The sequence below is a fragment of the Hydra vulgaris genome, chromosome 09 (genome assembly GCF_038396675.1).
Source record: "Hydra vulgaris chromosome 09, alternate assembly HydraT2T_AEP".
NCBI lineage: Eukaryota > Metazoa > Cnidaria > Hydrozoa > Anthoathecata > Hydridae > Hydra > Hydra vulgaris.
This window is the reverse complement of record NC_088928.1, coordinates 30,363,397-30,389,812: the sequence shown is the minus strand read 5'-3', so window position 1 is coordinate 30,389,812 and position 26,416 is coordinate 30,363,397. Positions and strand designations below refer to the sequence as shown.

The window sequence follows — 26,416 nt, the reverse complement described above, 5'->3', positions numbered from 1 at the left end:
ATTAAAGTTAATGCTTATGTTAAACTCAACTGTCTATTTTATTTAAAAATATAACTAAATATTGTTTAATATTTAAAATTTAAATATTAAGTTAAATAATAAATAAGAAAGTTAAATCGCAGCGATTATTTTTTAATAAATGATATATACAGCAATTATTTAAATAAACGATGTTTGGATAAATAATCTTTGCTTTCACAACAAAGTTGTTGATAAAATAATAAACTTTTAATAAATAGCGTAAATAAATTAACGTAATTTTTTAATAACGCAAATAAATTAACGTAATTTTTTTATTTGTTACTAGCTAATTTTTTTAAAATAAAAAATGATTTGTAGTTGCAAATGCACAATTAAAAATTTAAAAATTAACCATTTAAAAATTCAAAAATTTAACATATTTTCATTCAATAATGCAAATGTCGAGAAAAGAAAGAATTTTGATAATATCAAACATTTTGAAAAATGTAATATTAAATTTAATTATTTGATATTAAAAAAAACATTCCCTTAGTAATAATAAAAACAAAATTAAATAATATTTAACTTGTTTTGCAGTAAATAATATTATTGCAGTAATTTAAAAAAGTTAATGTCTTTAAAATATAAAAAGATTTTTATGACGTCAAGTTCACATTAGGCTATTGCGTTAAGCATTTTTTAAATTTAAAACAAGGTCTGATATATATATATATATATATATATATATATATATATATATATATATATATATATATATATATATTATATATATATATATATATATATATATATATATATATATATAAATTAGTAAAAAACACTTATCTAACTTTTTCTTCTACTTGAAGTTTAACAATTGCTGGATCATCAGGAAGAGTATGAACTCTTCCTGAAGATCCAGCAATGGTTAAACATCAAATAGAAGAATAAGTTAGATAAGCGTTTTTTACTAATTTATTATTGCTCTGTTTTTTAAGAACATTGAGCACTCTATTTGTAAAATACACTAACATAATTTACATATATATATATATATATATATATATATATATATATATATATATATATATATATATATATATATATATATATATATATATATATATATATATATATGTATATATATATATATATATATATATATATATATATATATATATATATATATATATATATATATATATATATATATATATGTATATATATATTTTTTTATATATATATACATATATATATATATATATATATATATATATATATATATATATATATATATATATATATATATATATATATATATATATATATATATATATATATATATATATATATAAAATCTGTATTATAGCCTGCTGCCACAAAGGAATGCTGCTACATTGACTGAGAGTTTAGAATGGGGTTTTCCTTCTTTTTCTGAAAAAGCTGTGTAGAATAAATCAAGCAGAAAAAGTTAACTTTATTTAAAAGTAGTTTAGTTAACATTTTAAATCAGCTAAAATTTGGTTATTCGCGGTTTAGATTTGTAAGTTTTAAGAATGTATACATTTAAAATCAGATTATCAATTTAAATGTATACATTTAAAATCAGATACTTTATGTATGTTAAACTTGTTGTAACTATCAAAATATTGCTGTATCAACAGTTTTCTCCAAATGGTCATTCACACAAAGTTAAAAATGCTATTAGCATATTTTTTAAACACTCAGTACAAATATTGAGTATGCTAGTACTGTGGTGAAAATAAAAGCCTTTTTTTTATCCTTTCTTCTGTTAAATGGCTAAGCATAACAAAACATTAACATTCAGCTTAACATAACATTAAATTCATCTACCAAAGGTGCTAAGCTTATTAGATCTTTTTCAGTATTAGCATATTTTTCTACCTCTTTATTGATGTCTAACTTGGCTTTTTTACATCTTTAAAATAGTCAGCCAGATTTACTTCAATGTTTTTTTGTTTTTGTTTTTTTGTTATTCACCTCCTCAAGGCCGAGAAGGCCACTACAGATGAGGAGGCTACTTAATAGTGGTTATAACCGTCTCTCAACTCTATAACTTCGAAACACGAACCTCGACAAACAAGGCCGCTGCACGGAGAAACAAGTTAAGCGCGGTACTACCAGCGGCGTGGTGGGGATCAAACTCGGAACCTCTCGCTTATGAAGCGAGCGCTTTACCACTACACCACTTCCGCATTGATCTAAAATCAACAGCACACTGCTTGATCTAAAATCGCACACCGCATTGATCTTAATTCAACACATTGATCTAAAATCAACAGCACACCGCTTGATCTAAAATCACACATCGCATTGATCAGCACACCGCATTGATCTAAAATCAACCACCACATCACTTATGAAGCGAGCGCTTTACCACTACACCACTTCCGTATAGATCTAAAATCAACAGCTGCTTCAGTTTGAATGACACTTGTTACTTTCTGCATTATACTGTAGATTTCCCTAATTCTGAACAGCTTTAGTTCACTTATTGTTACATTGTTTATTTTTTTGGGATTTTTAAAAGGAAACTTATTAATAAATTGGAAAACAAGGGTAATAAGAATATAAAAAAATATTTTTAAAATATGTATTGATACCATGAAGTTATTTAATTTTAAGTAAAACACTTTTTAAAACCCTAAAAAACCAATAATATAAAACCAACTTAAAAAAGGCAAATTGATTTGCATACTGTTCATTGTAGAATTGATGGTGATTATTTATCTGAAGAAAAAAAAGTCAAAAATTAGCAATACTTTGTAAGATATTTAAAAAACAGTACTTTTCTGCATAATTTAAATATTTCCTAAATTCCGAACAGATTTTGAAATGCATTTTATTTTTTGTAAAAGTTGATGTTTTTACATGCAAGTAATTAACAACGATTTAAAAAAACTAAAAAATGCTTTTAACTTTTTTAATGAATTTTTAAATGTCTTGTTTATCTTAACGTTTGTTTATAAAAAAATGTCAAAAATTAAAAAAAAATGAAGATCACGAAAGAAAAATTAAACTTTGTATTAAGGCTATCAATAATAAGATGTCATATTCAGAAGCCACTTTTTGGTATAACATTCCTAAAACAACTATTTTTTGCAGATTAAAAGGAATAAATAAAGCTGGTGTTGTTGGTAGACCAAGAGCAATAAGCAAAGTAACAGAGGCTTATAGTTGAACTTGTACAGTTTATGAGTGAGTATTGCTCAAAAAACTAGATAGCATAGAAAATGCCTTTAAACAAGCATCTTTTGATATTAATAAATTAGTGCTATGTGTGCTTAGAGATAGATTAAAGCCTCTTTTCGATAGTAAAGAAAAGGGAACAATAATTAAAAAATGTCAGTCTCAGAAATATAACGAAACAACAAAAATGTCTACTAGTCAGATTGTTGAGTGTCTTCCTGTTGTCAGCTGTAATCCCTACCATATCAATCATCTTTGTATTTTCTGCAGAAGCCTTTGGAATGAAGCTACAAGCAGCAAATAGGTTGTATGTGAAAAGTGTTCTAACTGGTCGTGTATTCCTTGTATTATCAATTATAATGAAACAATTGAATTGGCATGCAAGGAGTGTAAATAACTTTTATTAGTTTTAATTTTTGTAGCCTGATGTTTTAGAACATTATTTTTTGAATATTACAACTTTTTCATTAAAATTTTTTAAAAATTATCAAATCTGTACAGTACAGCAAGGGTTGCTACCTCCAAATGAATTAGTATTCATTTGGAGATGGCAACCATAGTTGTACTGTACAGATTTTATAATTTACAGATAATAGACTAATACAGATATATTTGTCTGCAATACTATTTAATAAAAAAAAAAAACTAACTGTGATACTATTTAATGACAAAGAATAATGGCGTGGTTATAATAATGGAGGGTTATAATAATGGAGGGTTATAAAATAATAATTTTCAGGGAGCAAAATGAAGGGGTTACTAAACAATGTTTCAGTTCTTGAATTACTGGCATTTAAAAATACAACTGTGTAAGAGATAAAAAAAAACTGCATTGCTAAATGGTAAGAAAGCACTACATATCCCTATTTGATTAATGGGGGAGCATTTACTAAGGCTGCAACCAACCTGATACTAATAACTGAGACTTCTGCTGGTTAACAGTGGTTAACTGACAGAAACAGACATTGACAGAAAAGGTTTCTTTTTTTAGCAGGATATAATAAATAGATAATGCACACTCTGTACTAACACAATGCCCTTACATTACACCCTTACATTAAAATATACCTTTACGTTAAAATATAAAACTAATTTTAAATTTTAGAAATCTTTTAACTTAACTCTAAGCTACATGTCTATGCTAGTATAAATTATTTACTATTTTAAATTAAATGCTATTTTTTAGGATTTAATATGTCCGTTTGGAATTGAAAACAGATGTTCCTAATTCGGAACTGTAGTCACATTGGGTGACTGTGACTGCATACCACTATATATATATATATATATATATATATATATATATATATATATATATATATATATATATATATATATATATATATATATATATATATATATATATATATATATATATATATATATATATATATATATATTATTTTTATGAATTTAAATAAAATTGCTTTGTTGCTCATTCACTTTGAACTATTATTTAAAAGTTGTTGAAGTTAACAACTTTTTCAGCTGATTTTTACTTAAAAAGAACAAATTAGTTTGATTTTTGTAAACTTGTTTTGTTGTTTTGTTGCTCACTTTGAGTTTTTTCATAATTATTTTTTCATAGTCATACTTCGATATACTTTTAAAAATATATATTTTAATTAAAGATTTAGTTATTTAATAAATTCAAATGTTTAATACACACATTTATGTTATGTACAGTTAGTTCTTTTATACTATTTATATTTTTAAATCATTATTAAATACTGTTTAACAATAAACGCTAAACAGTAAGTTTAAGCATTCTTTGAATTTATTTAAAAGAGCAAATTTAGTTTAAAAACTGAAACGAAATAAAATTTTTTTAGAAAAGCGATAATAGCAAAGCTGATAATGATAGACTATAAAAAATATGTATTTGTAAAACAAGTGCTTAAAGCAAGTGAGAAGTTAAGTTATTCATGCCAAAGTGTGCTTATCTAAAATGAGAAGAGCAAATATTATCAATAGTTTTTAATAATTATTTTGGTTTGCAAAAATATTTTATAGTTAACCCACAGCATTATATTCAAAAATGTCCAACTCCACTGCGAGTCAGACAAACAGTCTGACTCGCAGTGGAGTGCTGCTACATCGACTGGGGGTTTGGGATGGGGCAGCAATCTTTTTATTTAATATTCTTCGTTTTCTTCTTTTTTTTAAAAGCCATGTCGATTTAGATAAGCAAAAAAAGTGAGCAAATGCTCACATAAATATATATATATATATATATATATATATATATATATATATATATATATATATATATATATATATATATATATATATATGTTTGTATCTGTGTGTGTGTGTGTATATATGTGTGTGTGTGTATATATGTATATATATATATATATATATATATATATATATATATATATATATATATATATAAACACACACACACACACACATATACACACACATCGGTCAATCAATCCTCTCATAGAAATGTAAAGGAATAAATTTTGACAAATTTCTAGAGTTAGGCACTTTAAAAATAACAAAGACATAAATTATCATTCTGATAGACTGTTCAAAGATTGTCCTCAGTGAGGACAATCGTATTTTAGAGTTTACAATGCTGGAATAATAATAAAGTGCGGTGTACTCATACAAATGTTAGCAGAAAGCGATACAGGATTTAATTGCAATTTTAAAATTTATGTGATTCAAGGATTGCGATTGATTGAAACTATACACACAATAGTTTCTCCAATTACTGACCTGAATTATGCACTGACTTATGCAAACTTATGCTTAGATGTTTATCAGTGCCTAAAATGAAAATTTTGAAAAGAGGTGAGGCAATCTTTTTACAAAAAATAACACATTCTTACAAGTTTGGAAATCCAAAATATCAGTTAGCCTCATATCATATTAAAGCATCTTGCACAAAACTGTAAAGTGGACAAAATGCTTATCCTTGTATGGGATAAATTGTGCACTTTTTAATTCATACGTCAAATACAGTTCCACAAAGATGAAAAAATTAAATATAAATTTTTTTTACATGATATCCCATTGGAATGAGTAAACCAGCATGGAAAATTAGAAGTCAAAGGCGAGCGGCCGATTTGACCAACTAACACATGGATTTGAAAGTCAATTTTTTTGAACAGTCAAATTTTTTGTATTTTTCTTTGATATATTTTCATCTTAATAACAGTTCTTCATAAATGATACTTTAAAGGGTAAACAGGTTCCATCTGTTGACCAGCCTCGCACCCCTTCTTCATCTATTAGGCTGGCACAGATGTATGTTTAATAGATTGTTTCCAGTTTAGGATGTTGAATGCTGGATCTTCTTGACTCATGAATGCATGAGTTTTGCTTGTGTCTCTGTTTTTATGATTAGGCAACTCATTCTATTATCTCCTAATGAAGGTACAGCTCTAAAACTCAGTTTTATGTTTCTAGGGCTGGCTGGTAGTTAGGTTTCCTGAACTCTAGGGTAGCTCTCAGAGAGGCTGATTCCATCAATAGCTGAAAAAATCAAGGTATTAACAATACTATGTTGTGCATGGATGGTGTCCCTGTTCGTACTTTGGTATGCATTGTCCAGGCCACATTTTGAGCCCTTTGTTATGGCTTAGGGTTTATTAATAGTAATGAGACAATTGCTTAGACTATTAAATAGTGCACTGAGTACTATCTATGCTTTGAGTGAAGTTCTTTGACAAATTTAAAAATTGGCTAAAGTACTAAAAACTATAAAACACAAAAAACCATCATCACCAAGTTCTCTAAACCTACCATTCACTAATATCACAAATATTAGTGAATGATAGGTCTTCAAAGTAACTTTTCTTCTGTTGAGTCTTACCTCTTGCTTCACCAGACCTACTTGCTCTTTGTGAGACTAATTTTAGTTCAGCTGTCTCATCTTGTGATCTTGGTGTTGATGGTTACCTTCGTTTAATTCATAAAAACTCTTATAGTCACATGCTTGACCTGGGCATTTACATTCATTAGAATTCACCCATTTTTTGGGAAACTAGGTTTGAATCCACAGACTATTCTTTTATGTGCTTTTATTTAGCACCACTTCACTCTATCTCCTTTCTCTTTGTTCTATATCGTTCTCCTTCATCTCAAGACTGCTTTCTTTTCGATGTTGTTTCTAATCAACTTGACCAAGCCCTCTATCTTTATCCATCAGCCAATATCATTGTTGTTGGTGACTTTAATGCTTATCACACTGAATGGCTTGACTCTAGCGTCAGTGACTCTGCAGATGTTAAGGCCCACAACTGTTGCGTTTCTCAATCGCCAACTCAAAAAGTCAACTTTCTAACTCATTTTCCGGTCAACCCAAATCATTTACCTTTTCTACTCAACTTATGTCGTGTTTCTGATCCTAGTCAGTGCTTAGTTTCTCCACATTCACCCTTAGGTGCTTCTGATCACAGTTTGATCTATCTAAAACTATTATCTCGTTCTTCTACATTATCAGAATCCCCCTATCATCTTACCTCTTACAACTACCTTAAAGCTGACTGGGACTCTTTCCGTTATTTTCTTCGTGATGGCCCTTGGGTAGAAATCTTTCGTCTTCCTGTCAACAAATGTGCTTCTTACATAACTTTGTGGATTCAGGCTGGCATGGAACCTTTTATTCCCTCTTGACAGTTCCAGGTCAAGCCTCACTCTTCCCATGGTTTTCCTCACATTGTGCTGCTGCAGTTTCCAATCGAAACTGTTACTTCCATATCTATCAGCAAAACAATTCTTCAGAAAACAGATGTTTGTTTACTATTGCTAGAAATCATTATAAAAAAGTTTTGTCTAATGCCAAAGCCCGCTATTCTCAGATAATGAAATCTTGTATTTCATCACAAAAATAAGGCTCACATGACTTCTGGAGAATCTTTGACAGTATTAATAATAAGAGCAAATTGGTTATTCCACCTCTCTTGTATGGTTCAGACATTGTCACCTCAAAGACAAAGCTGAGTTGTTTGCTAAAAGATTTTCATCAATATCATCTCTTGATTCCACTAGTTGCATACTACCTGATATAGCCGTCAAACAGGTTGATCCATTGCTTGACATTCGTATCACTCCAGCTTCTGTATCTAAAGTGATTTCCTGTTTAGACACTTCTACAGCTTGTGGCCCAGACAACATACCTGTTATTGTCTTGCAGAAGTATTCTCCAGAGCTGTCGTCTATACTTTCAAAACTATTCAACAAGTGCTTATCAGAGTCTTGTTGTCCAGCCTGCTGGAAAGTGGCATCTATTATCCCTATCTTTAAAAATTCTGGAGAGCGATCTGATATGTCTAATTACTGTCCCATTAATCTTCTCCTGTTCATCAGCAAGGTTTTAGAGTTTTAAATTAACAAACACTTGACCTCTCATCTTGGATCTAATAACTTACTTTCTTATCATCAATTTGGATTTCGATCTTCTCATTTTACAGTTAATTTGCTAACAGTAATAACTGTTAGGTTTTATCATGCATTAGACAGATGTAAACAGGTTAAGGCTATCGCTCTTGGCATTTCAAAAGCTTTTGATAAAGTTTGGCATGCTGGTCTTCTCCATAAGCTTTCTTCTTACGGTGTGTCAGGTAGCATCTTTAAGATTATTGAATCCTTCCTTTCCAATCTTAGTATTTAAGTTGTCTTCAATGGACAGCACTCTTTTTCATATCCTGTCACTTCAGGGGTTTCTCAAGGTTCTCTCCTTGGTCCTACGCTTTTTATAATTTACGTTAACGATCTTCTGGATATTCTTACATCTAAAGTGGCATTGTTCGCTGAATATACTACCATTTATTCTTGTCATGATAAAAAGCCAACACTCTCTGATTGCTTGGAGGAGGCATTTGAGCTTGAAAATGGATTTCACTTCTGCTACAGCATGGGACTCAGTGGCTGGTGAACTTATATTCAGATAAAACTCAATTTTTTCTACCTTTTATCTTCTAGGATTAACTCTTACTTCTGATTTGTCTTGGAAACCATATATTAAATCCATTACAAAATTAGCATCTGCTAAGGTTGCATCTCTTTATCGAGCTCGACACTCTCTTACTCCGGATTCTATTCTTTATCTCTATAAATCTCAAATCTGTTGTTGTATGGAATACTGTTGCCATATCTGGGGTAGATCTTCTAATGATGCTCTTTCTCTTTTAGACAAGATGCAAAAACGCATTGTAAACATAGTTAAACCTGCTCTTGCAGCCAACCTCCAAGCATTATCACATCATCTCAAATGTTGCTTCCCTTTCCCTTTTCTTCAAAAACTGTAATAGGCACTGCTCTGAAGAGCATGCATCTCTTGAATTATCTACTAAAATTCATTCTCGTATTACTTGTCATTTAATTAAGTCTCATCCTTTCTCTGTGACTGTTCCTGTAAGTGCTCCAAAAACTCTTGTTCGTCTAGTTTTTTTCCTCGAACATCATTTCTTTAGAACTCATGTCCTTCATCTTGCTTTCCTAATTATATAATTTGCAATCTTTTAAGTTGTCTGTCAATTGCTATTTTGCTCTGCAAACTTTATCTTTTCTCTTTCAGTAACTTTCAACTCTAATAGTGGTTGCTTGCTGAAAGCAAAGATGGTCTTGTTGGAAGCAAAGATGTTGAAAAAAAATATATATATTATACACAAAAAATTAACTGAATTTTTTAAAATTAACGGATGTGTATTCTTTTTAAAATAATAATTTTAAATAAAATTAAAGCAATTCTAAAATTTAAATTAGCAAATAACTAATTTTCAAATAATGCTTCCCGCTAATGTTATAATTCAAAATAACTTTGGCATGCACAGATTATTTATTCAATTAAAAAAAGGAAATTTGATAACATAAGTATTTTAATTAAAAAGTTTTTTTTAATATCAAAAGAAGTTTTATTTTTATATTTATGTTATATAAAAATATTTTTAAATAATTTAAATTTAGTTAGAAAATTTAAATTTAAAAGCATATATGAAATGCTACTGAAAAATGAAAGTGTTGTTTGTCCTTTTTTATTCACCTCCTAAGATGGATTGATGTTTTATAATTCTATTACAATTCAATGGTAGAAAGAAAAAAAATGTGCTAACGTGCAATTGATAATTTTAAATTAACTTCGAGATAAAAAAAGATGAAATAAAAGCTATAAAATAAAATTAGGAAGAGAAAATTTTCAGAATAGAAAATGATCTTAGTTAAATACAAATATTTATAATAATAATTTTATATTTCCAATTTTAGTAAGTAGAGATATAAAATAATTTTTTATCTCATTGCTCATTAAAATCATTTTAAAAAAACTGCTAATGTTAATTAGTTATTATTAAAGTTATTAACAAGTGAGCAAGCTTTGCTCTAGAATGTAGCTGATTGATTAAAAAATCTTTCTTTTATCTAATCAATGACACTCCAATTGTTTTAAAAAAACCAGTTAAATAAAAATAACTTTATCAGGTAAAAGCATATATATATATATATATATATATATATATATATATATATATATATATATATATATATATATATATATATATATATATATATATATATAGAGAGAGAGAGAGAGAGAGAGGAGAGAGAGAGAGAGAGAGAGGAGAGAGAGGAGGAGAGAGAGAGAGAGAGAGAGAGAGAGAGAGAGAGAGAGAAAGAAAGATATATATATATATATATATATATATTTGTGTATGTATAGATATATAGATATATATATATATATAGATATATATATATATATAGATATATATAGATATATATAGATATATATAGATATATATAGATATATATAGATATATATATATATATATATATATATATATATATATATATATATATATATATATATATATATATATATAGAGAGAGAGAGAGAGAGAGAGAGAGAGAGAGATATGCAGTAGCGTGCAAAATTTAGAAATGCTAACAGTTTTTATCATAACTTTTTAAAGACTCAAATGAAAAATTCACTAATTGTGCTTTATATTATTTCAATTCAAAGTAAATATAAAAAAAATTAAATTAAGTATAGTTTTTTAATTAAAATTTAATTGTTTTTTGACTCCACAAAGGTTTAGAAACTGTATCATCCCCAGCAATTAAATTAATGTATCATCCCCAGCAATTAAATCATTTTTTTGTAAATAAAAGCAAAGTTAAAAGCCAAAATATTTGTGAAATTCACCTTTTTTAAGCGCCGATACAACTAAATGTCAATTAAATAATTAAATAAAATAAAAATAGCCTCTGTCCTGTTAAAAAACCACTGATATCTGCAAGAAATTTCAAAATAAAATTTGCAATAAATCTTCTTAGTTGGACAGTTAATGACTGGTCAAAAGTCCATTTCTCTGATGAATCAAAGTTTATACTATTTAGTAGTGGCGGATTCAGGCATGTCAGACGTCTAATTGAAGACAGAAATCCAATCAAATCATTCCAAAATATTGGCAAAACATTACCTGCTGCTAGACATGCTTAAAGAAATGTTATGGTTTGGGGGTGTTGTAGCTGTTACAATGAGTGTCCCATTCATCGCATAGGAGGTATTATAGACCAGAAAGTTTATTTAAACATTATGAAGAATGTTATGCTGCCACATTCAAATTATAAAATGACTTGCAAATAGATCTTACAAAAAGATTCCAAGCTTTGTGTGAGATCTAATAAAGAATATCAACAAAAACCTTGCTTTGATTTAAAAATCTTGGTATAATTGGATTTGATTCCTTGTCTCTGTAATGCTGTTTTAAAGGCAAATTAATATGCCATTAAATACTATCTTATTTAAACAATTTTATTGAAAAATTTTATTTTTGTAAGTTTTAATTAATTTCAACTTTTTTTAAATAAATATTAATCAAAGTTCAGTTGTTTCAAAACTTTTGCATGAAAGCTTTTTAAATTTTACAAATTTTTTGGTTTATATTTTGAAATGAAATTAAGTAAAGCACATTTGGTAAAATTTTCAGCTTATTTGAGAAAGTTTGTAGAAAGTAATGCATTAAAAACTGAAAAAAGTTTGCGTTTCTAAAATTTTGCGACTGTATATTGATTTACTTTAAATAGAATAAAAATATCTTTAAAACCAATAAAAAATACGCAAATATCAAAACATTATATTTTTAATGAACACAATTAAATTTCATTTTAAAATAATAATTGTTCTTAAGTAATATGAAATAGTAATTTCATTTTGAAAGCATAAATTAGCAATAACTCCGAAACACAAACCTTGACAAACAAGGCCACTGTGCAAAGAAGCAAGTTGAGCGCGGTACTACCAGGGACATGGTGGGGATCGAACTTGGAACCACTTTTTTGTAAAATATATTCACAAAACTCTTAGTTTTTCAATTATTTATTGAAATTTCTTTTTTAGTATCTAATTAGTTACTAACTACTTTTTTATTTTAAATAAATTTCTCTTTAGATGTGCATTCTTTAAAGGATTAATTAGTATGGACGATAAGACTTTATGGAGGAGTCCTGAAAAAAATATAAAAATTGGAATAAATCGACTTGGTTTAAGCTTGTTTAAGTCATCTAAAGATGTAAGTAACATAAATTTAAATTTGTTGATTCAGAAATTAGAAATTTATATTAAATATTTAATGCAATAAAAAGTTTATAAAATTTTAATGAAGTAGTGATGACACCAGGCACTACTATGCTGACAACTTAAAGACATTGTTTCCATTATTTGTTCTTTTTCCATCTATGTGATCTTTAAAGGCATTTACAGAGACTGTAGGCTGCATTTGATAGAATTCCATTCAATGCATTTACCAGGTGGTTAGTGAAGAAATGCTTCCTCTCTTTGCAATTTTTGACTTCTTGCTTAGTTAATCATCAGTTGTACCCTCATAGGCAGTATTTCAATATTGATGGGGCATACACCTGTGGTACAGCAAATTTTATTTTTTTCGATATCATGAACAATTTTAAATTGCTGAATTAAATCACCTCAATGTTTTATTTCTTCAAGGTTTGTGAGTAAGGATTAGAGATGTGTCGGAAACAGTTTGTGTCGAGTCCCTAATTATGGGTACTTGGAAGAAAAAACTGTGTCCTAGTTCGTGTACCTGGCACTGATTCCATATTGAAATGGTGGAATAAAAGCTTGAGAAATCCCTTGCGTTGAATTATTTTTTTCACAAAATAACACTGATTAATTTGCACTAATTAAGTTTGCCTAAATATATCAAGTTTGTTAATATTAAGTAATAAATAATAGGTTGTTAATATTTGGAATAAAGGGTCGTCCATAAAGTATGTATGCTTTTATTTTGACCTTCCCCCTCCCCCACATTTTGGTATACACTTTTTCAAGTACCCTCCGCCTTCCTAAAAGTACCTACGCTTTTAACCAACCTATAAAAGTACCTAAGCTTTTAACCAACCTATAAAAGTACCTAAGCTTTTAACTAACCTATCCAACATTTTATGACCCCTGCCCCCCATCTCGTATACACCATTTGCAGACTCCCCGTCCTGCATCCGAGCTTACTTACTTTATGGACGATCCCTAACTTGCCGTCTTACGTTGTTAAGACCCTAAATCATCAAGAGAGCTTTAAAATTTAAATTAACTCTATCAACTTAAAAAAATACTGCTCTAGCTTACTAATTTTCGTTTTATAATTGCGGTATTATATAATTTATATTCTTTTGTAATTTTTTGCTAAATAATTGCTTATATATATTATTATAAGCTAAGGAGCGACAGAGAATTGCAAAAAAAAAAAAAAAGAGTAGACCTTCTTGACTGTAGTGTAAATAAAATGAAAATAAAATTTTTCAAGTGAGACACGCTTATATTGAGTAAGTAGGGCTTTGTGGTTATTGACTCCATAACACTCTTAGTCATATCAAGAAGTTTGGTTGAAGTTAAAACTAAAAGCAATCCTGTTAATAATATTTTGACACAATTCAAAGTACCACTTAAAAATATAGTTACAGCTGTTGCTGTAAATTACCTTAGGTTATTTACAGCAACAGCTGTAATGTTTATTAAAAAGTTCTTTTAAGGTACCAGGTGCCAGATACCCTGCACATCACTATCAAGGATACGAAGCCTCTCCTTGTATGACTTATGCTTTATTTTTGTGTTTTTGTTGCTCTTTGTTGAAAACACTCTAGCATACATATATCTCGTTGTACAATAAATGTAAAACTTGTTGTATCAGTTTATGGTGAAAAAATTTTTTTTTTGAGAAATATAAAATTTTTCATTTAAAAAAAAACAAAAACTGGGAAATAGCAATTAACTAAAAAAGAATTACTTTCAGGGCTCACATATATGCTGAAGAAAGAATTATTCAACTTCCAGAACTTATCTTCATCCCTCACAAACTTTTCATTGATATCATCTCTTGATTCTATTAGTTGTGTTCTACCTGTTATAGCCAACAAACAGGTTGATCCATTGCTCGACATTCGTATCACTCCAACTTCTGTATCTAAAGTGGTTTTCGTCTTAGCCTCTTCTATAGCTTGTGGTCCAAACAATATATCTGTTATAGTCTTGCAGAAGTGTTCTCTGGAGCTGCCGTCTATACTTTCAAAACTATTTAACAAGTGCATATTATTGTTTTGTTTTCTAGCCTGCTGGAAAGCAGCATGTCTTAGTCTTTTTCCTATCATAAACACGGTTTTTGAGTCTTTAATTAACAAACACTTAACCTCTCATCTTGAATCTAATAACTTACTTTCTGATCATCAATTTGGATTTCGATCTTCTCGTTCTACAGTTGATTTGCTAACAGTAATAACTAATAGGTTTTATCATGCATTAGATAGATGTAGACAGGTTAAGGCTATCGCTCTTGACATTTCTAAAGCTTTTGATAAAGTTTGGCATGTTGGTCTTCTCCATAAGCTTTCTTCTTACGGTGTGTCAGGTAGCACCTTTAAGATTATTGAATCCTTTCTTTCCATTCGTAGTATTAAAGTTTCTTTAACAGACAGTACTCTTCTTCATATCCTGTCACTTCAGGGGTTCCTCAAGGTTCTCTCCTTAGTCAACATTTTCTGATTGTTTGGAGGGGGCATTTGAGCTTGAAACAAATCTCACTTCTGCTTCAGCATGGGGCTCACAGTGGCGGGTGAACTCAATTTTTTCAAATTGTAGATGCAATTAACATTTGGAAGGAGTCAACATAAAGATAAGTATTTTTATAGAGACACAATTTCAAGCCTCTCTCTAAAGACACCATCTATAGATTATAGATAATCAAATGCACAAATTAGTCACCACAGGTCAAAAGCTTTCACTCTTGCCTTGAAAATGTAAGACCCTTTACTGGTGTTAAGTGATGTGCTCTGAAGTGATATTTTAGCAAGTGCTGTCCGATGTGCATAGTGGAGTTACCAAATGAAAATATGTATCAGTGTCTGGCATGGTCATTTGGTTTAAAATGCCTTAATCGCATCCAGCGATAGCTAATATATGTTTTGTTGTTGTGATGTATATTAGAAGAAGTTGTGGCTAACCAGTCACAAAGAAAATAATTTATATAGCTTCTGGGACACAAAAATCACATACAGGTGACCCATGGAGCCGTCTCATTAGATAGACATTGAAATGGTGATTTTAAGGACATATTTTAGATTGTGGAGTCCTAAGGTGAGAACATAAAAGTATAGATATCCAGAGGAGTAGTGAGACTCATTTTAAGCAGGCTTGGACAGGAATGGCCTACGATCGCACGCTGTAACTGACCACGCTTATCATATTTTTTCTTTACAATTTGACCACAATGGTTTTGATGTTTTAACAATTTAAATGCTATAAAAAAGGTGTTATGTTATAAATAACTTTTAATCGTTGATCTTTTCTTAAGTTTTTATTCTACGTAAAGGGTTTAAATAAAATAAAAAAGTGTTTATAGTGGTTGTTTACAATAAACGTATTTTGTGTAAATTAACAAATCTTATATTTAAATTTTTTTTATGTACGCATGTTTTAAGATAAATTTGAATTATAATAATTTGTTTAAAACTATTTTTCCACGTGTTTCTAAAAATCTTTTAAAAGATAATTTTCTAATTTACTTTAATTTTAAAAAAGAATTGAATTAAATCTTCCGTTGCAATGGAATGATTTAATTGCTTTGTTTGTTTGTTTTGTTTTTATTTCTACAAAGAATTGTTCAAAACTTTTTTAACTTGACTAACTAATCAGAGCATGAAATGTTTAAAAATAACTATTTTAAATAGACACTGCTTGATTCTAAGGGTTTTAGGTTAAATTTCAAAAGACATGAGGTTTTTCTTCAGATTCTATTAATATGTATATGTAAGAGTTGGAATGTGTTGATAATAAAATCGAAAGCGTTCCTTCTTAGTCCAAAATTGATATTTTTCGAAATCCAGAAAATAGTGCTTAAAAAACATTATTATTATTTTAGCTCTCATTAAAAAATCATAGAAACCCTCATGACCATTATCTTTGTCTTCAAAATGTGGTTAATTTTATATATAATAATACCTTTAATGATTTGATGACTTTACGGCTTACGTGCTACTAGAATTACTATTTTTGGGTCTGTTATATACATTACAGGTTTCAAAGCAAAATAAAATTAATAAAAAACTTTTTTTTTTTAAATTAAACAATAAGACCATATATATTATATAAATAAGTTGAAAAATTTGAATTTATTTAGTTTAATAAGCGAATTTAATTAGTTTAATAAGCGAGAGGTTTGAGTTTGATCCCCACCACGTCCCTGGTAGTACCGGGCTCAACTTGTTTACCGTGTAGCGGCTTGTTTGTCAAGGTTTGTGTTTTGGAGTTATAGAGTTGAGAAAGGCTTATAGCCATAATTAAGTAGCCTCTTCGTCTGTAGTGGCCTTCTCGGAAGAGGGATGGTGTCAATAATAAATTTTCTAGGATCTTCCTCAAGCAAACATGGGTTAATAACATTATTGAATAATTGCATAGTCATATAAGGATATCCTGCATATAGGTACAGATAGTAATCTGAACTTAAGGAGGCAAAAGTTCTCAAGTCACCTAATGAGCTTATTGTACCAGTACAGTAACAACAAGCATGTTTTCCACCATGACTCTATAATAAATTCTTTTATTATTCTAAGATTTAATGCTTTAATAGCTACTTGTAAAAATTAATAAAATTAAGCAAAATCTCTTACTGATGTTCCAAGAAGTACATTTATGAACTTTAAGTCAGAAGCTAAAAAAATTTGAGCTGATTTAGATTAACTAATTTAGTAAGCATTCCAAGATTGTGGTTATTCTCCTTGATGTTACGTACTGAAGCCAGAATTATCACGTTAACTCCTAAGTCTTTCTATTTTGCTCCTCTAACTTTGTTTCATCGAAAATATTCATTATAATCTGAAAATTAATCACAATTGAATAATAATTCTAATTTTATTTCATTTATTTGAGTAATATAAAGTAGGTTAAGTTACTAAACCTTGAGTGAACCCTGTCCTCCATCAATTCAAACTCTAACAATGGCTTTTGTAGGATCTAATCCACGTAGAGAGCAGATTTCTTGAACAAGTCTAGTGAGATCTTCAATGTATACAACATCTTTCAACACTGAGTTTTCAAGTTCATCTTCCTTTCTATTTAAAAAAACAGTTTTTTTGTAACTGTAAAACTTGTCTAGAGCATGAGACCGCTTCATAACCGTAGCAATTGAATTCTTTTCAACACCTAATTGTAAAATGCTATACTGTAAACAATGTGAGATATATTAAATATTATAGATTTTTTGAAGAAAAAAATAATAATGCACTGTCGTTTAAATTATGTTATAAAATATTTAGACACCTAAACGACCAAGATCTTTTCAAAAATCTCTAAGAATATTACGAACAACATTTTCAGGTAGATCATGATTTTTCTTACTATCAAATATTGTAGACACTACTTTTTTTGTTTGGAGCTTTGGTTTTAATACTACAGGTAGGAGTGATCCTCCTAAAATTATAATAAAATATTGCAGAAAGTCATTTTAAATAAATAAGAAAATAAATAAAAATCTACCAGTGGATAATTGTAACGAATTTTCATCCTTAACTAGAAACTTTAAAACAGTTTAGGTTATTTGCTCTGACATCTTTTCATCCTTGGAAAGAATAAAATTCTTAGCATTTTGAACAGCTGATGTTCTCGTGCCTGGGTGCCTAATGCCCTTTCTAACTAATTGAAAACTATCTGTCCAGAATGAATTTAATCTTGCAATGCAGAGATTTTGATTTGACTCAATGGTATAACTTCTTAAGCTAAAAATCTTGTGGCTGCGCTTGTCTAATACCTTACAACAAATTGGACATAAGCATTCATCCTCAGTTGGAGCAACTCTTGCTACTTGTATAAGTAACTCTTCCACCTTCCCTCTTCTATCATTTTTACAGGCTTCCCTTGCTGTGAACGAGATTGTTTGCATTTTTAGTGAAATATTTTAGAAAAAATTTGATAAGTACAATAAAATATTTGTAAAATAACCTTTTTGGCATGAGAGCATTTTTGCAACGACAACAAAGTCCAGTGGGAAATGCATTTATATCAAAACTGAATCCTCCGTGTACATAGTCTTAAACTAGTGTCACCAATGATGGCATACTGCGAAGAAAGTAGTTGTCTGTTTTGTTACAGCAACAAAAACAAACTGAATCTCTGGACTCATGATTTTTTTCTTTAAAAGATGAGCCATTTGATATGTAATATTTATCTATTTTTATTGTTGTTTAAAATAAATGCTAATTAATTAAAAATGTTATAAAGAGTAGTTACAACTTTTACAAAATAAAATTTTTTACAATATTTCTAAACAAGTCGTCAACCGCTTCAAGATTTTTATTAGTGAAACATTTAAAGGTATTGTTATATGTTAAGTTAACCACATTTTGAAGACAAAAAAAAGGGAATGTTACGTGGCTTTTTATGACTTTTGTAATGAAAGTAAGCTTAAATAATAAAATTAATATTGTTTTTTAAGCACTACTTTCTGGATTTCAGAAAATATCAATTTTGGACTAAGAAGGAACGCTTTCGATTTTATTTTCAACACGTTCCAACTCTTACATATACATATTAATAGAATCTGAATCTGTCTTTTGAAATTCAACCTTAAACCCCTAGAATCAAGCAGTGTAGACTATGATATTTTTTTTAACATTTTTTTTTTTTTTTACAACTTTTTGGAAAAAATGTTTATTCAATTTAAAAATAATATACATAGCACTTTTTAGTAATTTGAATAAAATTTGTTCACTCATTAAACAATCATTAGAAGTAATTTGTAAAAGCGTTTTGTGTAACTTTAATAAAACGTTTCGAAAGATAAATTTTTGAGTAATTTATTACGCCATTACAAATGTAAAATAATTAATTTTCGTTTCGAGTTTGAGTTTTTTGAGTTTTATTTTAGTGCTTATATATTTTCTTTTTCGTAAGGAATTGTTTTCTTTTTTCATTATTATGAAAAAAGAAAACAATTCCTTTTATGCATTTCTTTTTTCAGCGCATTTCTAAAATGTTTAAAAATCATTTTAACATCTAAACAGTCGTGGTCAATTTTTCAAAAAATAAAATCATTTGCGTGTTCAGCACGTTAATTGCACTCCATTCCTGTCCAAGCTTGTTAAGTTGAAAAAATATCTTCAAGTGTAAAAACCATGTTGAGAATAGTTTTGCTCTTGCCCCTTCCCTCTTGGTATAGGCTATTTATATATGGTATTCTTTTTTGGAATGATTTATACTTTCATTTTTTTACATTATGTTTTACTACAAAAATATTTTTTAATAAGTTTGTAAAATAAACAGAGAAATAAAAACTGTTTCAGTCGCCCACAGGGTGACTGAAAAAAAACCGAAGGGTACACCACTGTTTAATTATATCATGTATTGTATTTTTTTATTAATGACATTTTATTCAAATCCTTACATGTATTTGTGGTTTTAGGTCACCCCGAGGCAGGAACATCTTCAAAAGTCTCTCTATCATCTTTAAATAGACCAACCCACTTTACTATGTTTTAGTGCTTGGTCACTCTAAATCAATAATACCTTAATACTGATCCATTGGTTATGTTTGTGCTGAAACTCTAAGTAAAGAATAAATTTTCATATATGCTTGATATTTAATTTTAAATTTTTACCTTTTTTTAAATAATAAAACTTAAAAAAATTTCAAACATAAAATAATTTCAATATATTTGTAACTTAATATATTAACATTTAAAAAAACCAAATTTAACTAAACATCTTTGCATATAAACAAAATGTGAACAATTTCCACATCTTTAGCATAAAATCTTTATATATACACCTCAGATAAAGCCAATAAAAATAAGTTTAAAAAAATGTCTTTATCAAATCTTGCTGAAGCTTATGTGTTTTGGGATCTTGACAGCATATCTCACATTCATTGTTTTTTTATCACCCATGATTCTCTCACAATATGAATTCAACTTAGTTTTAAAAGTAGCGAAATATATAAGAATATAATTTAATTTTGCATACTTTAGTTTAATTAAAAACTCAGTAAAGTTATTGCAAGAGGGTCAAAGAAGGTTTGCTTATGTTTTTCATTTTAGTTTAGCATCATATTGGTTGCAGAATGAACTAAGACTTCAAATGGTTAATTCAATTCATTGAAAAATCCAGGCTATGATAATCAGGTCACTCCTCAAAGTTCTTACTGACATAACTTAATCTCCTCATAGAGTTATCAGAGATATTATTTTAATTTAAAGCTGCAACAGAATTGACGCAAGAAAAATAATGTTCCTGAATTAAAAATAAAAACTCTATTCATGTTGATACTAATTATAATCAATCAAACAAATAAGGTTCAAGCTCTTTGTCTTTATGAGCAAATGTGCTTCTGTAACTTCAATCAACCTAAACCACCAATCAGCAGAACACCAAGTCGATAAATATTTAAAGTAACCTTGCTTGGACTCTGCAGATCCACATGAATATAGCAGCAAAAATATCAAGACTTGGTAGAGCTAGCATGTATTGTTTATGTATCATGCCAGTGGTTTCAGCTCCTAATGAAAAGTTGTTTAGTTTATATTTTTAGCCCTGATGCAATCTGTCAAACAATAATACAACCTGTCAGACACTAGCGTAATTTGTCAGGCAGTTGCTTCGAGGAACTTGGTTAGATTCAATTCTTTGTTGGTTAAATTCAAAAAATATAAAATAAATTTTTTTTTATAATTTTATGCTTAGAGTAAAAAAAACTTTTGTATTTAAAAATTTTTTTAAAGTTTTTATTTAAAAAAAATGTGTAAAAAAAATAAAACCAATAAGTTTAAAATATTTAATTTATAAAAATTCAAATAGTATTTGAAAAGCATTTTTGTAACGTAAAATATTTGTGTTTTTATTTGTACTTGTATTTGTAAAACTCAGATTGCATAAATTTGTATTTGAATTTGTATTTAAGAACCTAGTATTTTAATTTAGGAAAGCGTATTTGTATTTGATTAAGTGTATTTAATCTCAACCCTAATCATTTATCCTTATCATTTATAGTGATCCAACTCTGATCATTTATCTAGTGCAAATAAGTGAGGTTTTGAATTTACTAGAAAATCTTCTTCATTATCTATCTTCATCATATTCTTATCTAGCCTATTATCACCTGATTCAATTTTGACTGATCATGTAAAATGTCTCATCAGTATGTGGTGGCACAGGGACAGTAAGTCCTAGACTGATTGCCAATTGGCTTAAGAAAGGTTAAGGTATATATATATATATATATATATATATATATATATATATATATATATATATATATATATATATATATATATATATATATATATATATATATATATACACACAATATATATACATATATGTGTGTGTGTATATATGTATATATATATACATATATATATACGTATACGTGTGTATATATATATGTATATATATACATACATATATATATACATATGTGTGTGTGTGTATATATATATATGTATATTTATATATATATATATATATATATTTAAACAATTTTAAAATGTATTCTACAAAATAGAGTGCTCAATGTTCTTAAAAGAACAGAGCAATTATAAATTAGTAGAAAATCACTTAACGAAAATTTTTTTTCTCATTTTACACTGTGTTTCATTAATAAAGACTCATTAGAAATAAATGATCAAATTAATAAAACTTCAATTTATACCAAAAATTAAATTACAGGAAGTCGCAAATGTCTTAACTACTGTAAATTTTCACATATTTTGTGGAATTTCCAAAGAATTATTATAAAAAGAATTCTTTGGAAATGATAACTTACGTTTTTTTAGATGTATTAGTATGGATTCAAGTCAGCGAAAAAAATTTAACAGTGTATATATTTATATATATATATATATATATATATATATATATATAAATATATATATACATACATATATGTGTGTTTGTGTATATATACATATATATATATATATATATATATATATATATATATATATATATATATATATATATATATATATATATATATATATATATATATATATATATATATATATATATGTATATATATATATGTATATATGTATACATATGTGTGTGTGTATACATATAAATTAAATTTTTTATTTTAGGAGCTCATCATATTTCTACCTTATGATGATATATCTTGGGGTTTACTGGCCAAAGAAGATGAAAATAGTATGGATTCCTTGTGTCTTGAGTTTGATTGCAAAAAACAAACTCAACAAATATTTATTGAATCAAAACAGGTAATGTTGTTTAAAATTTTCATATTACTATTCTTTTTGGTGTGATCTGTGTGTAATCATATGACACTACCCCTCCTCCTTCCTTTTCTGTGTTTTACTATAATTGTAACTTTATGAAAGTATTAAAGTTCAACATTTGCTCAAAATCTTATAAGAATGTCAGTCATATTAGTTACTTAAATTCAGTTTACAAACATTCAATATAATAATTTTTTTAAATAATTTTAATTGCAAATAGCACAGGCAGGCAATCATAAGGTCAACCAGAATCACTTTCCATTTTCTTGTTTGTTATAAGAGTAAGGGTGTCCCAGGTAAGTTATCTGACTGGATATATGAACTACCAAGTATTCTATACTAATATTAATCAATACCAGTATATATATATATATATATATATATATATATATATATATATATATATATATATATATATATATATATATATATATATATATATATATATATATATATATATATACACTATCCAGGCTGGATAAAAAAATTACTGTATCTTTAAACTAGGTTTTTTGTGAATATTAAAATGTTTTACCTAATGCTGCAGTTCAAAAATGAGGTCTAATGCAATCATTTCATAATTGACAAACGAATGAGTTTTTAATATGTTCTTCTTTTTAAGTTATCTAATATTAACTGATTTAATTAATAAGTTAAACTATAAGTTAAACTACACACAAAAAATTGTATTACTCATTCATTTGCATTAAAGAACTAAACATTTTTCTATATTAAGTTTACTTTTCTCATCAATATTTCCATGTTCAGAAAAAAATTTCTCCAAAAATAAAGATGATAGTAATAATAATGGGTACTTTTATCAAGCTAAAAATAATGGACTAGTACTTTTATCATGCTAATAATAATGGGCTAGTACTTTTACCAAGCTAATAATAATAGGCTAGTACTTTTAACAAGCTAATGATAATGGGTACTTTTATCTTCTCATAATTCAAATAATCTAAAACACCATTGTTTTTATCTATAATAAGGTGATTAAAGAAAACATCAATTTTTCGAGATTCAAATAACATATTTTGCAAAGTATACATCTGCAATGTACTATTATTTACATATATTTGTAAAAGTACATATATTTGCAAATTAAATCGGGATTAGTTTATATTTAATAGTTTGATTATCAGGGGATTTTTTTAAGCTCCAATAAAAAATTCTGTTAATATTATTATTACTTTCTTTTACTATTCAAACTTTCTTTTAAATTCTTGATTGTGGCCTCTGGTAAACCTACCCAATACTTCTGATACATGATTCCTATTGATAGTATCATGTTTGTTTATAAGTTTGTGCATTTGGATAAGATTGCTGTTTTCTTTTCTGTTTGATAGAATATGTAAGCTCATTTTCATTAATCTTTGTTCGTTACTCCTTTTGCTCGTGGCTCCCTTTCTTTTGTAGTCAAAATTTAGCTTTTTGTTTATCTTTTTTAATTAAGTTTTTTCTTTAATAAAATATGGGTTCCACATGAAACATATTCCAAGTGCGGCTAAACGAGTGATGTAAATAACAATTTTGTTGATGTTTCATTGGGATAGATAATTGCTTGTTTTAATGTACCCAATTTTTGATTTGCCTTACTTAATATTTTTTCAATGTGGTATTCCCATTTTAAAAAGTCCAAAAAATAAACTCCTAGATCTCTTTCCAATGGTATTACTACTAGTTCATGTTAAATAATATCTGTTTCTGTATATTTATTCATTACAGTAAACCGCTTGGCTAGCATGGACAATATTCTTGCTTTCAACAAAACCAAATCACATAACAAAGTACACCACTTAGCTAGCAAGGACTACTCTCTTGCTTGAAACTAAGCTAAAAAAAGCTAAACATTTGTAAATACAACATAGTTTTTTTAGCATTTATTTAATGACATACCTTGTAATGAATGTTTATCAATTTTAAAAAATAAACTATTAAATAATCTTGTTCTTGAACATACAACATAGAGTTGACTGTGTGAGAAGCAAGGGTTTTTGAGATAAGTACCAACTTTATCAAAATTTTGACTTTGTTTAAAAGTTTGACCTTTTAAAAGAGCATCCTCTTCAAGTTCTTAAAAAAAAATACAAATTACTAAATAGTAATTACTAAAAATACAAACGACTAAACTAGTGTTATTATTAAAATAAATTAAATAAATTACCTGACTTTAAAAGTTACTTTGCTTATTTAAAAATAACATAAGGTTTATCTATTACTATAGAAGTCATCAAATTATTATCTAACATAAAGGTTTTGGATCTTAATTTGGATCTTATTAAGCAGATATTAACAGATTATAATAAAGATAATAAAAATTTAAGATTACCTTATCACGTGGTCAAAAATATAAAGTGGAATATTATAAGACCAAGCATAATAAATCTTCTTTGAAAAACTCTTTATAAAACTCGCACAAATGAGTAACACCAGTAGCATCAGTGTTAAATTAGACATTAATTATAAGCGATTATAAAAAGCAAAGGTCCTAAAATCAATCCTTAAGGTACTTCACAACGAACTAATTCCCATTCTGATCCAAATTCTTTCAAAGCATCTCTCTGTTTTTAATTTGCTAAAAAAGCTTTATACAAAAGCAACAACTTTCCAATGATACCTAATAATTTTAGTTTCAAGAGCAGCCTGGGATGCCAAAATGAATTAAAATGCTTTAGAAAATCTAAAAATGCAACATCAACAAACTTTCCACTGCTTGTTGCTTCTGTTATTATATCTAAAGTCTTAAGTAAATTTTTCACACAGTTGAATCCATTTTGTTCTGGTATTATTTAGTCCTTAACAATACTTTCCACTACCTTACAAACAAGACAGAGGTCAATGAAATTGGGCAGTAGTTTCCTGCATGCTACCTATCCCCATTTTTAAAAATTGGTGTAATGTTTGCTTTTAACCAGCTTGTAGGCAATGTTCCACTTAAAAATAAGTAGTTAAAGGTCATACAGAGTGGTCTAGATAAACTGTCAGTACATTTACTTAAAAACATTGTATGAATTTTATCAATACCTGGAGACTTATGAACATCTAAATTTAATAATCGTTTTTTTATATCTTCCTCATTAAACAATGGGGCTGGACAAATTTTTTCTGTTATTGTTTTACATGTAGGCATAATAGTCAAGCTTTCGTTTATAGATGCAGAATTAAAAAATCTAATTAATTAGTAATTACTTGACTGTCAGTTAATATTTTATTGTCTTCGATTAAAATTGCTTTTTTGCATTATAACAAATTAAAATACTGTTGAATAATGAAATTGGTCTTTAGTTTTTAGCTTACTAATAATATAAACATAAACTTGTTTTGGATTATTTTTCGATTCTGTTGCAATTCTGTTTCCATTCTGTTTTTTAATTGCCTTTACAAGTTTGCTAAAATTCGCGAACTTTTTATACTTTTCTAATTTTTATTTTTTTTACTCATTTAGATGTTTTTATTTTTTTTTTAATCATAAAGCTTTATTTAGGCATTCTTT

General features: G+C 27.8%; 1 protein-coding gene across 2 annotated transcripts in view; it reads left to right on the top strand.

Annotated features, from left to right (window-relative positions):
• Positions 1-26,416, top strand: part of LOC100206907 (FERM domain-containing protein 8) — a 78,079-nt gene that overhangs the window by 37,658 nt on the left and 14,005 nt on the right. For both annotated transcript variants that reach the window (XM_065805286.1, XM_065805285.1), the window contains 2 exons: positions 12,578-12,698; positions 22,765-22,902. In XM_065805286.1, coding sequence (XP_065661358.1) covers positions 12,578-12,698; positions 22,765-22,902 — 259 coding nt within the window. The remainder of the gene's footprint in view (positions 1-12,577; positions 12,699-22,764; positions 22,903-26,416) is intronic.